At 39.7% G+C, this 18,311-nt stretch overlaps 1 protein-coding gene across 2 annotated transcripts in view; it reads right to left on the bottom strand.

The window, feature by feature from the left end:
• The window catches only part of JARID2 (jumonji and AT-rich interaction domain containing 2), a 144,240-nt gene extending 127,346 nt beyond the window's left edge, over positions 1 to 16,894 (bottom strand). The window contains exon 1 of one of the 2 annotated variants that reach the window (XM_075213102.1): positions 16,241 to 16,894. In XM_075213102.1, the coding sequence (XP_075069203.1) occupies positions 16,241 to 16,288 (48 nt within the window). In that variant the 5' untranslated portion in view covers positions 16,289 to 16,894. The remainder of the gene's footprint in view (positions 1 to 16,240) is intronic. The other variant, XM_075213101.1, reaches the window with a different exon arrangement.
• Positions 16,895 to 18,311: the final 1,417 nt, after the last annotated feature.

Below are 18,311 nucleotides of genomic sequence, written 5' to 3'. Positions count from 1 at the left end.
CTATTTATATAACGCCACTAATTTTGCAGCGCTGTACAGAGGACTCACTCACATCAGGCCCATTGGAGCCTACAGTCTAAATTCCTTAACACACACACAGACTAGGGTCAATTTTGATAGCAGCCAAATAACCTACTAGAATGTTTTTGGAGAATGGGAAGAAACTGGAGCACCTGGAGAAAACCCACACAAACACAGGGAGAACATACAAACTCCACACACATAAGGACATGTTCGGGAATCGAACTCATGACCCCAGTGCTGTAAGGAAGAAGTGCTAACCACTAAGCCACCGTGCAAAGTGCAGTCAGTGTGGAATTTTAAACTCTGAGTATGAGCTTAGGTCTCATTGGCCTGGATAGAGAGCAAGCCAATTCAAGAAGTGTCAATATGCCACACCTTCTGTCAATGGAAGCTGGTGGTCTTCTGCAAAGAATTTAGAAAACAACAGTAAATGACCTGCATATTAATCAGAACAACATCGTAGCAGAGATAAGTTGAATATAGTAGTTACCAATAGCAGGAATTGAATGCCCTCAAGGAAACTCCCCATACTGGGGGCAGCAAGGTGACTAAGTGGTTAGCACTTCTGCCTCACAGCGCTGGGGTCATGAGTTCAAGTCAAAACCATGGCCTTATCTGTGTGGATTTTGTATGTTCTCGCCGTGTTTGGGTGGGTTTCCTCCAAGTGCGCCGGTTTCCTCCCACACTCCAAAAAAAACCAAACCATACTGGTAGGTTAATTGGTTACTATAAAAAAAATTGACCCTAGTCTCTCTCTTTGTGTGTGTGTGTGTGTGTGTGTGTGTGTGTGTGTGTGTTAGGGTATTTAGACTGTAAGCTCCAATGGGGCAGGGACTGATGTGAGTAAGTTCTCTGTACAGCCATGCAGAATCAGTGGCGCTATATAAATAAATGGTGATCAGGAGGAGGATGATGATACTAAAAATCTTCTCGGTTGAAGCAGATAAAAAAATGTACTTGTTTTATACAATTGCTTAAAAACTACATTAATCCATAAAGGCAGTGACATTACAAGACTCCCCTTTATGAGAGACATGATTACAGGAAAATCATGGTTATTATGATTCTTTCACATTTCTACAAGAATCATGTTTACAAAACCTGTCTACATATTTTTAAGATGACTACTTGCAAGTGAGATGTGCTGACACAATCAGTATTGTGTGTTACACAACATCAAGAATCTGCTGTCTGCTCAATGGAAAGCATCAGGCTGGGTCTTTACCAGCCATTTTGTCAGATGCTATCAAACAATTACATAATAGAAAGTAATGGGAAACCTGCTTAATATTTCACCAATAGAAGTTATTACCACTGATATGTTTAGCAGTGAAAGCCCAATAATATGCATCTAAGGTAGGAATGCCAATATGCAACCAGTTGCACAAGTAATGCCCTGTAATATGATGGCTGTAGTAGTAACACCCAGTAATAGGCCAGCTGTAACAATGATCCCCACTAATAACCACCAGTTATACTCAATAACATGCAAACAGTTATGTAGTAATGTCCTACTATAACAATGTCCATCTCAGCAGTAACTTTAATGCCCAGTAACAAACATATCAATAGTAACATTAAAAGGTTATTACATATTGACTGTAGAAGTAACGCAGAGCAATATAAACGCATCAAGCCGCTCCCCTGCTGCTGTCTGACCAACCACATGCAGCACTGCCCAATGGTGTTTAAAGTCACCTTAACATCAGCGGCATATACATATCCAACATACTACTGCAACACAATACTCATTAAAGTATTTACTCACCGATAATAAACAGAAAAAATACAAGTTATAGCTACCTAAAATTATTTCCAGTTTCAGAAGAAATAATAATAATGTTAATAATTCTGGTGGTAATTACAGACACCAGTGCATTCAACTGGGAGAAAAGTAAGGATGTGCATGACTTTAGGCACTTCTGGCCATTGGTTTAAGACTAACGAATCTGTATTCAGAGGTGGCATCTACCTGCTTGTAAGCAGAACCATCTTGAACCAAATTAATGTAGCTCAAAGAAACAATTTTAAAGGAGTCATTTTTGTACAAAACTTATTAAATGGTGCCACGCTGCAGGGATACCCTTTCCCCTTTGAATCACCCCAGCAACTCCAGTAGCATTCTAAATGGTTTTTACTTATTAGTTGAAACAAACTCGTCCTGCATACGGCCATTAAGTCATAGGGGTCCCTGGCAGCGTTATTCACCCAATCTTCCGGAATTCAAAGTACTGGAGCAAATATTTTGCGCAGCTGGAACTTGTAAAGCTGTGGTGTCAGGGGATTGACAAGGCATTGTAGCCATCAGAAAAGTATTACAGCACCAAGTATAACATTTAGACATAGGCTTCAATAGTTGTGCGCCTGCCATGACAGAACCAGTATTGTATTCTTATTTAAGGTAGCAGCATTACAGATTATGATTTTAATATAATGTAATATTATAATACTTTAGGGTAGCACATAATGCCAAAAATTAATGCTACAGGATCTCACCAATGCATGAAACCTGAAAGCCACCGTTACCAAGGTGAACACTAGCAAAGCAACAGATAGCGTTACAATTGCATTTAACAAGATTTGGCACTTTAGAGGCCCAAAGCACTGTACAATGCCATTCTCTGTCATGCGTAACCTTTTCTGCTTTATGGATGTTGTCTTAACTAGTAGACAATTGAAAAAAATTAAAACCACTGCAGCTGCAAAAGGTGAAGTTTACCCAACGAAATACAGGAAGCAGATTCTGCCTCATAAAATTGACTGGATATATAAAACAGCAGGCAACTGATGAACCTGGGAAGCAGTTCACACGTTTTAATAATTATTTCATGAACAACTAATCAAATAATTTCTTACAGATCGTTGTTGTAATTGATGGCGTTTTCCACGTAGTGAGTTCTTGAGCTTTAAAACGGTTTGTGTTGTTTAAGTGCAGTTGTGTGGTGTAAACTGTACTGTGTGGTACGTTTTTGGACACAAAAGACCATTATCTAACTGAAATGTATTTCTGTAACCACCCACTTAGTGTTGCCTGCCAGGACCTCCATGCTAGTCACATAAAATATATCTCCAATATGATACTTAAGTAATAACCAGAAAATCCACAAAAACCTCTATTACAGTTTTCCTTTATGTCTAAGATGAGAGTACAGCAGAAATAGCTTGCAAGGTTCTACTAACTAGCTAGTGTGGCAGCATTATAATTTGTAGGAAGAGCAGACATGCACATAGGATACTGCTTTCAATTATGAATCATAACTGGAACAAAGTAATCAATTAGCCCTGCAAACAATCATTGCAAACATTTTTTTCTCCCTTCATCTTGTACAAAAAGGACAGAGAAAGCGAGATCAATTGACCTACTCCTGTTACCGGGAAGTGGGAAGGTGATAAAGAAAGGAAGTTGCTCAGACTCCGCAACAAGACAGGAAAGAAATGGAGAAAAGAAATACGTCCATTAACCTTCACAGGAGGAAACTGCTTTCTGCAGCATTACCTCATCTAATCAGACCTTCTGCTGTATTTTGTAGAGCCCTATTAGAGTGACTATTGTCAACATCGAGAACCAGGGCTGCCACTGCATACAGGGTAAGAGGATACAATCTGTTACCAATTCAGCAATTATGTCTCAATATTAATTCTTGCTTCTGCTTGCTGAAAAAAAAAAGCATAATTCGCAGGTACAATCGGCAACAATCCTTTTTAGATTTGTGTCACCTTTAAAACATTATACACTTACATGTCTGATCCAAAGATTTATGTATGGCTTCTGCTCTGCACTGGGAAAACAGCTGACGTAAAATGTCAGTAAGGCCTACTTGTGATACATAGATCCTTGTAATGCCCCCTGCTAAGCATATGACAGGTTAAGGCAGTTGAGGACTTGATAAACGGTCACAGTGAATGGGTCCACTCTTTCCCCAATATACTGGTACACATCTGGTATGTGAGGCGGTCCACACTAAAAGGAGGGGGGCATTCTCCACAAACTAGAGGGAAGGCAAATTATTCTAAACAGGTAAAAGAACAACAAAGTTTAAGACCATTCAGATTGGTCTAACACAAGACATGTGTACATTACACTAATCAATCCACAGACCTTTCTACAAAACTGTTACTTTTAACACCGTTATTTCAAATTAAACAAAGTAAACATAGATATAATTTTAATGCTCTGTTGTTATTAAACAGAACATGCTATGTTTGAGATAATATGTTGTTTACAAATTGCCTAGTGCAACAAATGTAAATAAAACAGATTATTGTGCTGTATGCAAATGTCTGACACAGACTCAGCCCGTGTGCCTTCCGATGTTACAGCTCCTATCCATGCAAGCACTCGAAGCTAGAAGAAGGCAGCACCTATGGTTGTAGAGCAGGATGACTTTCAAACTAAGCCCCTGCACTTGATGGAGGGCATGCTGTTTTTCTCCCAAGCGGAGGGAGAACAGAAATGTATCTGTTTAGATTGACATACTACACTAGGCACTATGTAAGCAACAAATTATTTCAAACAAGACTAGTCGTCTTTAAAGAATTATTCCCTCCATTTATATGGCATTGGAAAATAAAAATCAAGTTTCAATTTTATACATTTCCAAGCACATGCACATTGATTTGAATAATCAGTAGAGGACACATGAAACTCCTTTTTCAAGCATATTTAAATTTAGCAACATAACTGGAAGATGCTTGTCAATGTTAAACTGAACATCATTCCTAGACAATAATGCAACAGTGTCAGATCATAGAGCATTTTCATAGTGTTTCCATATACAGCACTCCCTCTTAATAACGCCACCCTCACCACAAGGTGCATTATTTACAGAAGATTGCATTGCAACGTATTAATTCCATTATAAGTTACCCTTGCTATAATGCCAGTTTTGGCCTGTGTTTTAAGCTGGCAGTATTAAGATGACTCATTACAAGAAGAGCTCCCTCCCAAAGCAAGTAAATGTGGACGTTAAGCTGGGTACACAATACAGAAAATTACTGCAGATGAGATTTATGGAACAATTTTACCAGCGACTGACAGTCCTGATGAGCATGCAGATTTGTGTACACGCCAACATGATTTACCGTCAGACCTGTGCTCTTCACCACTCATAACCATCTGCTGAAAAGATCATAACTGCGCAATCTATAGAGATCTGCCTACACTGCTGGTTGTGAGCACATCCACACATCCACATTTGGCCGACATTGTTCCATCGCTGAGAAGAGGTTTTTAGCCAGGTTATAAAATCAAGCGATACAATGTGCTTTGGTACAATAAAACATGATCGTGGGGGCGTACCCACTAATGTGATATCCAACAGTCAATGTTTGTATACTTGGCACAGTAATTGGTTGAAAAACCTGTATTGTGTACCCAGCTCTAATCATTCAAATTCGCTCATATTTTAGGAAATCTGTACAATTTTTTGCATGCCCCATTTCTTTTGCTGCGATGTACCATTCTAGAAAGGGATAGCTTCACTCTTAACCAGTGCAGAAAACCAAGTCTGGAAGATTAGTTTGCATTCCCCTGGTTAACTGATGGATTCACACCGTGACACTTTTTAATAGTGCAACAGTAGGACATAAGGATAAGATATTGCAGTTACCTTCATGCCTCATATCAAATACTAAAAAAAAAAAAAAAATTACAAATGTTACTTTAAAAATGTAAGAAAAACATTTATTTGTTCCCGGCTGATGGTCGATGCTATATTGGTAAGCCAAGTGAAAGTAGGGCAAAGTCTACAACACACAAAGTAGCCATGAAGACAACAAATGTTGCTCTCACTTGTGTTTCCAGTTTACGTGCGGTACCGTACCATAGGTTGCTAAACTTGGTCCCATCACATGTGTCTCTGATGAACAAACACTGACAGCTTTTTTGCATTTGTAAAGGCCCTCCAGCAGCTGTGGTGATCCCACCATGGAGCAATGAATTAAGCTTGCAACCCAGCTGGACCCTTTACAGAGGACTGTTTTTCACAATGTTGTAAGAATATCATTGTCAACCAAAGCACTCGCACTAACCCCCTCCAAATATCCTGCATTACATTAGTGGGCATTTCTTTAGAAAGCATTAAAGTTGACTCTAATGAGCATTTTAGCGACTTGTGAAACCACACAGAAGCTACAATAATTACTTACGCTAATAAAAGGTTTCAGGAGGACAAAGCTTTCTTTAAAAAATATATATAATACACATAACCAGCTTCAAACCTTAAGCCATATTAACATTTTATATAGCAAACTATGTACAAGGAATATCTTTATGAGTAAACTCTACTATATATTACTGCGGCACAAGTATCAAATGAAAAATAAATGTACACCGAACACTCTGAAAATATCATGTTTGAGCATGTTTTGTTTTTTTAGAGTATTTGAACTTTACAAAAGTGCTTTTAGTACAATATACACAAGGACATTAAAATGCATAAATAATGGGTTATTCTAGTATCTCAAAAGCAAAACTGAAGCACAGACACAGGTCCAAAGTTAAAGCAATAATCACAAAGTCAACTACCATATATGCAGAGTCTAGTAGTCATTAGTAACATGAGTTACCTTAAAAAGTCACCTATTGTTTAGCGGCAACAATGTATTTTATTTTATATCCCTGAAGACATACATCATTTTGCACATGTACTGTGTAATGTGGCTGCTCAGCTTTACACCACACAACCAGAGGCTTAAAGCGCTCATACCTGCTGCCAGCCAGGACATTTTTCACCTAAATGGTTGATAATTTCATTGTACATGAGCCCACAACAATCGCTGATCCAGATCAATATTTCAAATGTCAATTGAGACTGTTGGAGAATATGGTCAAATGATGACCACAATCTCACCTGCCAGATCCTTCCCATTTCGCCACATATCACGATATTGGTCTTTAAATTAAAAAAAATCTGATCAGTGGGAAAACACTGTTGATCTCTTAGCGGCCAGGATACATTATGCCTTCTTGCAGGTCAGTTGGTTAGCCCACCCACTGAACAACACTAACCATGACAATTTGGTCTATATACGTATAGACAAATTGTCTATGGATCACAGCGTTTGTAGCCAGCTATAAGATGACGTGGTAACATGCAACAAACTTCCCCTACCAGCCCTGACAAAAAAAAAATATTATCAGTCACTAATAAGATAATTTTGGGTGTGGAGCTGTGTGTGAATGTTTTCACACATCGGTGATAACAGATATAATGGAAAGCCACTCAGAGCCAAATACATTAAAACAAGTGACCTATGCCAGAATCAGTCTTGTCACAGGCTACAAAAGCAGCTATACTGACAAAAGGAAGAGGGATATAAGCAGAAATGTGAGTGCCAAGATGGTAAACACAAAAGCGATATATTTACTAAATTGCAGGTTTGAAAAAAGTGAAGATGTTGCCTATAGCAAGCAATCAGATTCTAGCTGTCATTTTGTAGAATGTACTAGATAGATAACTAGAATCTGATTGGTTGCTACAGGCAACATCTCCACTTTTTCAAACAAGCAGTTTAGTAAATCTAGCCCAAAATGATCTGAAGACTAATAACTGCAGCATACTAGGAAATACTTTGTTGTTTGTAATAAACAAAGGGAAATTACACCGTTTTTAAACCAACAGTAGTTCCACTTTGGTTAATCGTAGTATAAATATATGAATAACAGTGGGTAATGAATTAAGTAATTTAAAGTAAAAATGTAGACCAAATTCTAAATGGTGACTGAGGTTTTTTTTCATGGTCTCTCATAAATGTTGGGCCTGCTTCATTAGGGAAAGTTAAGCAAAATTAAGCAAGTAAGGCAAAACCATGTTGCATTGGAGGGGAGGTAAATTTAAAACGTGGAGCCAGATTTATATTTGGGGTAGACAGGGCCGGTGCTAACCTCCATGGCGCCCTCCTCCCCCCTCACCCCGTCTTTCCTTACCTCACCACCGCTGCCTCTCTGCTCCGTCTCCTCCCCTCCACTCACTCACTGACACTAGTGAGTGGAGGGGAGGAGACGGAGCAGAGAGGCGGCGGTGGTGAGCAATAGCCTCTTCCCCCCTCCCCCGTGCATCTGAATGCTGTGCGGCGGCCGTGACAGGTATGGTCAGCGGTCGCCGCATAGTTTTAAAGTAATTTTCATTCTGGAGGACGCCCTCCAGAGCCCGGCGCCCTAGGCAAGTGCCTAACCTTGTCTAATGGGAGCGCCGGGCCTGGGGGTAGAGCATGTCCTAGATCAACTTTAAATTTCAGTGTACAAATAATCTATCAAGTATTTGTGTGCTACATGAAAAAACAGCCAGTATTTATCTTATGTGCAAAACAATAAACTGATTTGCACCCTTTGCATTGTAATATGGTTTTGTCCAGAAAACTTGAGTAAGAAAACATACTCAATTTTTTGCTTAACTTTGCTTAATGAATCAGGCCTGTAGTTTATATATAGTCAACCATGATTTCCAGCCCCAAGATTGGTTTTAAGATGCAGTATGTAGCCACCGCTTACACCTGCAGTCAGGAGAGGTTACATGTAGACTAGACACTGCTGTTCCACAGCTCTCCAACGCAGGCGCACGTGGAAATGAGTATGGGTTAATTAGATCCAATAGGCTCCATTCTGATACTCCTTTGCATGCTTTTATTAACAAAATGCTAGTACAAGCATGATTTTTAAGTGAGTGAGTAATGGACGATAAAAAAATAATCATTTTAGTGAAACGTGTTATGTACGTAAATTCTATAGGTCTTTATTTGGAAGAGAAAAAAAAAATCAAAACCAAAAGTATTTCAATAGCTCGAAGATACTTTGGTCACAATGCCGAGCAATGCGAACCCATCATTTTAATAACGATCTGACCTCTAATGAAACTGCTACACTGGAACCACTGCATACTGACACATTCTCAAGCACCAACTGGACCTTGAACATTATTTGTAGCATGCAAGGGGCAATCAGTGCTTGTTGTATTGAGAAGATGTTTGTAGTAATTATCAATAAACTCTAGGGGGTAAATGTATGAAATTCCAGTTTTGTCAAATCGCCAATTCCCGATGAGTTTGCCGGCCATATTTAAAATGACAATTTATTAAAAGGCTAAACTAGCTGAAAATTGTAAATTTGACAAAACCGGACCGTCATACATTTACCCCTAGAACTAGATTGATTTCTGTGGAACGCAGCCTGGCCTGATTCTTGACAAGCACAAGCAGAATAATGTCCCGAGTCTTTATCTTCCCTTTGCCAAACCCTATTTGGTAAATGTATATTTTCCACATTACTGTCAGTTATATTACTGTATCTGTCACGTACCATTACCCAGTATAACCTCTGCTTTGTTTTACTAATGGGGGAAAAAAAAAAGTACAAAGTACAAAGACAAGCAGATGACTGACATATTCAACAGTTAACTAACTTCCCATAGCACGAAATGCTGATCATTATCTGACTCTTACTATGAGCAAAGAGCTTCAGGCAGCATGCCTAACCGATGCTGTATTAACTGTGATTAAAAGTCTGGAGTCTACCTACACTTTGTTTCTGTTGATTGGACAGGGGAAGATGAAGGCAATAGACTCAGTACATACAGTAAACGCCCACAAGCAGGGACTTGCTGTAGGTTTATTTACTCTTTACTATTACATGCATTCTTTCACGTCTGGGCTCCTGGCTTCGGACTGCACTGTGCAGCCTTTAAGAGACATTGACAGATTATATATACTTTATCCCCAAAAGACCTTTGCAAGTTGTTTCACTTCACACTGCTGTAGATCAACCCCTTTAAGATAACGTTGAGGCATCTTTTACCTTCAGCCAACAATGGGCCTGATTCATTAAGGATCTTAACTTAAGAAACGTCTTAATTCAGTCTCCTGGACAAAACCATGTTACAATGCAAGGGGTGCAAATTAGTATTCTGTTTTGCACATAAGTTAAATACTAACTGTTTTTTCATGTAGTACACAAATATCAACTTTAAATTTCAGTGTACAAATAAGCTATCAAGTATTTGTGGCTCAATTAAGCCACAAAACACAAAATGGGAATGTTGCATCATAGTAGCTAAACGTAATACCTCCTACCCATTGCCATATTTAAATTCATATTTAATGTTTGTAAAACGCGAGTAAACTGGTTTTCTTCCAATGTTTTCATGCCCACCACAGTTTATCTTGCAGTGCCATAACGATTTTCAAAACATTACTTGTTTGCTTGTCTAAACACATTGGAAACCTTACAATCAAGTAAAATATTTTATACTCATTTTATTAGCGTTGAAGCGCATGGGAAACGTCAATGTGCAAGTTTATATCATAAGTCACACCAGTACATAGTGTTCAGCTATTTCATCTTAGAGAATGTGTTTATTCTACATATCAGTGAACATTTATAAAGCTTTTTTACAAAGATATCTGAAATGACATTCAGTGGGGGAAAGTTTTTCTGTGTACTTTTCCCTGTAGGATACAAAGGCCTATAGAAAAGCTAATTTAAGACAACAGGATGTTGACCAACTTAAGCTTGTGTTAGCTGAGCAATTTGGTCCCACAATCATTAATATGGAAGCATGCTACAATTGCTGGTTATCAGTCTGCTAAAAAAAAGTCACAGTCTTCCCCTATAGGACCACCTACACATGCTATAATTTACTACAATGGCATTTACATGTGTTATCAGCCCATTGGATGAGATTTAGACCCAGGTCATATGTAAGCAATCACATGTTAAAATGGTTTGTGTAGCTTAGCCCTTACAGACTCACTCTTTACACTCAGCTACTTCATGTACGATCATAGCCAAGATCCGGTTAAAATATGTAATATTCTATTGTATTAAATTTTGAAATGGATCTGGTCTGTCTATGATAAGGTAGTTTCATTAGGTCCACCACTAACCATTTAAAAAAAAATGTAAAAGGAATGCCAAGAAGTTCGGGGGGGAACACACATTTTTCTGCACCTGTTTGGACTATTTAGAGGCGCAAAGTAAGATCCACCAAGCTTGAAAAAATATGACATTTTAGCAAATCAACCCTGTGGTCTTTAGTGATATGAGCGCACATGGAGGCGACTATAGTGATCACAGACCCTTTCAATCAAGAGAAATAAGCATGCGCCACCATGATTGAAAATATCCAGTGTAAGAGGGGTAAATGAGTGATCTTTAGGAGGATGGTATGTTAAAGATAATATATTAAATACCAAAACAAAGTGAGCTCACTTTCCAGGGTGTAACTAAGATTAAATCTTAGCCGAGCAAGCATCAGAGATCCAGATGTACCACTAAGGAGTTACTTCACCAAAGTGCATGGTGTCTGGCATAGTAAGAAACAGGTGCAAGTGCGAGAGGCCTAGGAGAGTAAGCAAATGGGGGAAGGGAGAAGCAAAATGAATAATGGAACAGCTGGAAGAAATAGCAGACGGTTGCTTTGCTGCTTTCGCTCAGCACAAAATTAAAACACTTGCAGAAGATGACTAGCCTACACAAAAGCAAAACAATGTAAAATACCAGTGTAGAGACAAGAGAAATAATAAAACAATACATTCCTTTGAGAGAGAAAATGAGCAGCAAGGTGAGAAGCCAGAAACAAACACAAGAGAAGCAGCTTAGCAGGAGACTGGGAAGTAAGGTGGAGGGGAGGAGACTGTATATTGTTGGATTTTGCTAAGGGACATCAGAAAGAAAGCAGGAGGCAGGTAGCGGATGTGAATAGTAACCAAGAGAGGATGTTCATGCGGAAGGAGTTTCAGGGCATGTTCCAGCTTATCTCCTTTCACACATATGCTTGTATTTATAAACTGCTGTCAGCAGAGAAAAACAATACCATCCCTTTATTTTACCAACATCAACACATACTTTGTAGGCAGTGGTTTGTTTGACGAAATTAAAAAGAAATCACATTACATTACATTTGAGCTCTGTGTGTTCCAATACAAACTGTACTAGTTGCATTAACCACGAAATCTCAAGTTAAATTTATAGTGAACTGAATTAACAATGATACACTGACTCCTTTCAATATTCTACATATTACAACATGTATGGGATCAAAAAAGACTGCCAGGTCTGATCAGGATCTATCAATGTTGACACGGGAAGATGGTGAATCCGGTCAGGTGACTGATACTGTATGAGATCAATGTCTGGCTGTGCCAATTATCATATACTTGTACAGCTAAACATGGCGAGACTGGGAAACTCAGGAGCCAGGTCACTAGCTGAATCGAGCTGTGTATGGGCACCTAAAAGCACATGGTTGTCTTACATGCCATTTGTGTGCAATTTGTTTTATACGCAATTTATATGCATTTTTTTCATGTGTTTACTTTTTCCTCTCTTTAACAGCAAAAATCTTTAAAAAAATGCACCAACAAAAAATATTCAAGCTATGTCTTATTCTTTTCATTATATCAAATGCACTTCACCAGATGAAAACTGTACTAAAGTACAGGTTTTAAAAAAAAAAAAACAACTTTGATTTTTGAATGTCAATGTGTGATCACAAAGAGATTTTAACGTACCAGAAAAATCACATAAAGGACCCTTACTGGCATATACATTAATCACCGCATTTTAACCACAATCCCTTTCAATCCTTATTGCAAAGATAAGGATTGAAATATTGTGACTATTTATTAAAATTCTTCAGTAGGTACAGCAGTCACAAAAAACTGCTGTTCCTGTGAAGACCTGTCTCCCATGTCCTCTATGGTCACTATCACAGTGACCACCTTTGCGATAGTGATCGGAGGGAAGATTAGTTAAGCTGCGGTGAGGGATCCGAAGATCCCTGTACTGCAATGCCCCCCCCCCCCCCCCTCCCATAGGCTTCAGCTGGCGTTAGCCATCATGCACAAGTTCTGAAAATCTGTGTGTTTTGGAACTTGTAAAATAGCAGTCCCCATAGACATCTATGAGGACTGCTTTGGAATTGGAAGATAAAGGCAAAGCAGCAGATATTGATGCCCTATTAATAAATGACAACTTTACTTTAAAATGTGTCTGTCAATTTTGCTATTGAAAAAAAAAAGATTAATAAATCGACCCCTTAGGGTGAAATACAATGAAAAATACTGTTTTCTGCACCACTTTTACCGTCATACTTAGTGGCAACCACAGATAACCTACCTGAGAATGCAGCAGGTAAAGTGTTCACAAGTGACAGGAGAACATTTTTCTTAGGAGAAAAATAAAGAGCTCAGAGATCTTGTCTGTGATCATCCTAATACTTAAAAATAAATTTAGATAACTGACTTAGGAGAGTGAGAGAAGAGGGCATTGGCACTAACTTTTTAAAAATTTCAGTCATGGACATATGATGACTGATGAGTTCCTCTAATAATATTGATATAGTATTACCCTCCTACAGCCGAATACCCTGGCCCTTTACCAGTAGGAAGCATTAAGGCTGCTGTCTGCCCCATCAATGTAGTGCTTAAACAATTGCTCAGTTTAATCTATTGCCATTTGTAAAATGTAGGGACTATGTTGCCTAAAAACATATGCCAATATGTACCAGTATGGGAGAGACAGGGAAATGCAAAAGGCAGGAGTCATTTTTAAAATGAAGTTTAGAATATTTTAGGCATGAAGCGCCAAATAACAGTAAAAAAACAAAACAATATATGTATACATTGTATGTGCAGTTTAAAACCCCATGTGTAAAAATGTTCTAAATCATGTTTTAAACTTGTCATTTCCCTTTGCATTCCCATCCTTAGTACACGGTTTAGCAATGATCCTCATGGTGATTATATAAGTATGATTTGGGTGGCCATGTCTGTGTGTGAGACATTTTTATGACAAAAGCAGCTATTTTTGACTGTGTTTTCTTTATGGTATTTAGAACTTTCTGGATAACAGATTTTCCAGGTAACAGATACCACACATCAACTGTAAAGTCCTGAGATGTGCCATTCTTCTTCGAGATCCACTATATATAAGCTAAATAAGCAAATTTGAATTGTGTTGATGTTGTACCAATATGGACATTTACTTCTATACAGAGTAAAAGATGAGCAGCATGAATGTACATTTGCCACAAGCAAGCAAAGTAATAATTTATTGTTGTAGACCTATTGTACGTTTTAGTGCTGCGTGAACACAGGCTGTAAACAACTGAAAGCAACTATTACATTGTAAAGTATACAAAAAATGTACTCTACAATTTATAAGTAACATTAACTGACTATTACTCCCTATGTGGAACACATCGTAAAAAAACTCGACAAATGCTTATGTTCAGACAGATTTTCACATTAATCAACCTTATTTTGCTTCATTTCTTTAGTTAGTGTCAGACAAGAACTTCACCTGAAAGGTGCTTAGTTTGTAGTATGTTCAATTTACAAGCAGTTACATTGTAAGTCCAGCTCTCCTACACCTGTTAGCAGTGGTAATGGTAGAGGGGAACATTGCAAGCATCACGTTTTCCAGAGCAGACATTACACAGCTTAAAAGTCTGTGACGTCACCTGCAACATCAATTCAACACATCCCCCTCTTCTAATCCCCAGAGGGCAAAACCAGTCCGTCCCGCCTCCACCATGACATGCCAGCTTACATCCAACAATCTCTCCTCTGCCCTCCTAGACAGAGCGTGTGATGTCATAATGCCATCGAACCTTGGGGACCAAGAAGGTGCCTCAGAGTTCGGAAGGTATTGTGACGTCACAGCAACAGTAGCTCGCATTGCCCAGACCAGCCGCGTCCTATGTCTCCTGGGCTGCTCGTCCAGTGGAACCTGTTGCTCTCCCTCTGCTAGAGAGGGGAGAGAGGCAAGATAAGGAGGAGGAGAGAAGTAGAAGGGGCAAGGCCAGCGAGTAGACAGCAGCCATGCTTATGGCTGCAAAGTGGGAGGGAAGGGGCTGGTTTATGGGCCATGGTATCCACATCAAGTATACCTCCTTGCGCCCCCTTCCTTATCAACCCCCCTTCTCAAACAAACACCACCCCGTCACCATTTGGGGGAGTTGAGATGTTGCCAGGCAGAATCTCTGCGACACGATTCCTTGTAGGTGGCACGAGTTTAACGAATACAGACTTGACTATAAGAGAAGGGAGGGGGCGCACACAGTGGGCAATCTGGGCAAGTTTGTATTTATATTATCCGACTTGATTAATTAAAAACACCACCACAGCCATACAAGACATCGGCTCAAAGAAATGCGACATTTTAAACCATAAACACCAGAACAAAGCGTGCAATGGCCACAACCACCCCTATTGAAACTTAAAATGTAACAATTATATGCCATTCATCTGCAATGCGGATGGGTTTTTAAAGCAAACAAACGATTTAATTTACCACCAGATGAAGCAAATACAAGATGTATTGTTAGCGGAAGACTAGACTAAAATGGCAGCAAAGCGGCATGAAATGAATGCAAATGCAGGTTAAATATGGCAAAAAAAATAGTAGTATCCGGCTTGACAAAGGAAGAAGTTATAATCGCGTGTGATCCTTTCTTCCATACATCAAAGGCCGTGTCATCAAAACTTGCTGCATTATCGTGCGGAAACGGCTTTTTCTAAACATAGTCCAACACTAGATGACATTACATCAAAACAAAAGAAAACCCGATCAAGTCGCCGAGCGTGCCGAGGCATCTCAAACTTAATCCACCTCCTGATTAATAAAGTCAGCCCAACATATGCAACCAAGTGTAACATGATCCCTAACTGCAAGCGATCGCGTCAATTAGATCCCATGCAGAAAAAAAAGGAACAGATCGCCATAACCATATACTCGTTTAATTACGTTGGAGACACTAATGAAGACATTTAAAGAGCACAATCTTGTACATGGATCTGACATCATCCACTGTAAAATCTCTCTTTTCTATGATAAGTGCTTTATGACCGTGTCATTTGAGGTCAGCACATATACTCCATGGCAAACATTAACGTTGATCCAAGGTTTTGATGTGGGAGATAGGGGATATGCGGCACTTGGCCGGTATCTGGTAGGGAAGGGTTAAAGCCCCATCTTCGGCTGTGGGGAGAGCCTAGCAGGCAAGATTGGAAGCTGGGCCCTCTTACCTCTGTCTGTATTACCCAGTATTGTTTTATTTAATGTGTTTGTTCCTAATTGTAAAGCGCTACAGGAATTTGCTGGCGCTTTAGAAATAAATGTTGATGATGAAGAAGAGAACGAGCCAGCACTGGCATTTAAAGGTCCGCTTGGAAATGTGCCACGCACAAACAATAACACAGAATAACGAGCTCTACTTACATATTTCTTCTGAATGATATTCCTCTTGGGCCTTTCCTTGCTCATCATGATCTCCAGATAGGGTCAGCAAAAGACGACAACTGCCTCATTAATTATAGCCCCCGTCGCAAAAAGAAAAGACCTCAACCAAAATATCCTGAATCTGCTGGTTTAGTGGTAAACTGATAATCCGACTTTTTTGTATATTCTCCCTGCTGCCTCGGTCAACAGCTTCACCTTGAAACCAATCCTTTGTGGGAAGAAGAAAAGCAAAAGGCTGTCGGTGCGTACAAAAATAATCACTTTAATAAAATAATCATAGTGGAAAGATTTTTGTATTCGCCTTGCGAAGGATAAAAAATAAAAAGGAAAACGACGCCCTGTGCTTCTTTTTTTGTTAGTATTCACTGTCTCCAATGCAAATGGAACATGGTTTTGGCTTGTGATCAGCAGCTACATCTTGCACAGTAATGACATCTGGGGAGCTAGGGCTGGATCGGTCTGAAAACATTTAAAGGGTGTGCATAAATAATAATAATAATAATAAAATAAAAAAAAAAGCAAATGTTGGAAGTCACGTTTAAGCTGCAACTGAGTGAACTCTAGCAGCAGTGAGGTCTGCACTGTGTGTGTGTGTCGCTCCAGCTCGCTTTTTTTTTTCCTTGGCCTCCTCCAGCCAATCGCAGCGACAGCAGGGTGGTGTCTAGTTCCCATGCAGAGAAAGAGTCTCTGATGCAGCTGTGACGTCAGCGCGTCACGTGGGCCCAGGGACGGGGAGGTTCTGCTCGAGAAGGTTTTTGCAGGATACCAAGAAGCTGAGAGAAAAATAAACTCAAATATTACACGCTAAATAAACCGCAATGTTTATTCTCCTGAGTGTCACGCAGTGCTATTGGCTTATCCCAGGCTGTCCTGTCTACATGGTGCTTTACCTTCCACATTGTGTGGGGTGTCAGGGATACTGTTAGGTCACAGTGTTGTTTTTGCAGGCGTTAGTTTTAGAAGAAGGTATAGCCAGTCTCTTATACCCCCCTCAGACAGTGCGCTACCAGGGTGTAGGGAATATGTGCATTGTGTTATGGTAAACCTCTTGTCTTGCACGCTGTTGAGTGTCCCGTGCTTGTGGAAGTTGTAGTTCGAAAGCCATAGATGTTCTAGTATAAGACACGGTGTGGGACTACTCTTCCCAGCATGCACTTGGCCGCCTGATCATGTGACGTATTTCTATGCATATAATTGGTTATGAGAGGACGGGCCTCTAGCTGGTTACACGATATGTGGAACCGGATATTGCTCTTATGACTATCATTTCATTTACATCATGCACTGGCTGGGTTTGTTGTGACCAGCGCTTTATTATATTTGCGTGATTTCACGTCGTGAAGGGGCTGATTTCAATCTATTGTGGTGGCCTCTGCACAATGGCTGCAAATCGTATCGTGTCTTTGCAGACTTCATACTTACTATTCTGTCTCTCACACAGCAATACCTATAGCAGTCACACAGGGCTGCGGTGTCAGCCAATCACGCGCTGCCGCTCACATTGCGCAGAGCAGGAGCTGAGAGACAGTTGCACTGTTATTGTTGATTGGAACGCAGAGCCCGGATTGGCTGTAAGGGAGGATGGGCGGTTTAGATCCTTGTAATTGAGGGCGTTGCATCATGTGTCTGGCATGTACGTGTCTCCTGCGCAGTTCATGAAGAGCCATCTCAGGACAGGCTCGCTGAGGTAGCATGAGGTCAGGCAGGCTGCATGTAACCCGAGCAAGCTCACAGCACACTCAATGCCTGTTTCTTATTCAGCTTGCTGCTTTCTTATAATCAGCTCCATCTCCTGACCCGGTAATCACATGAGATTGATACAGGAGATCCTCCATGAAGGCAGGGTCCATGCTTATTATATATGAAACAATCCTTTGTTAAGATATACACTACAATATGGGAAAATAGTTTGTAACTTTTTGTAAAGTGTTTCACAGAAAGGTTCAGGAGGCATAATTGCACCTACATTTATTTTCTCTACTGGGCTAAGATTGACTTATGTAAATATAGTATTTGACCATATGACAACCACTAAGGCTGCTGTTGGAGG

The sequence above is a fragment of the Mixophyes fleayi genome, chromosome 5 (assembly GCF_038048845.1).
Source record: "Mixophyes fleayi isolate aMixFle1 chromosome 5, aMixFle1.hap1, whole genome shotgun sequence".
NCBI classification, from domain to species: domain Eukaryota; kingdom Metazoa; phylum Chordata; class Amphibia; order Anura; family Limnodynastidae; genus Mixophyes; species Mixophyes fleayi.
The sequence above is the reverse complement of the archived record's forward strand: the minus strand, read 5'-3'. Positions and strand labels throughout refer to the sequence as shown.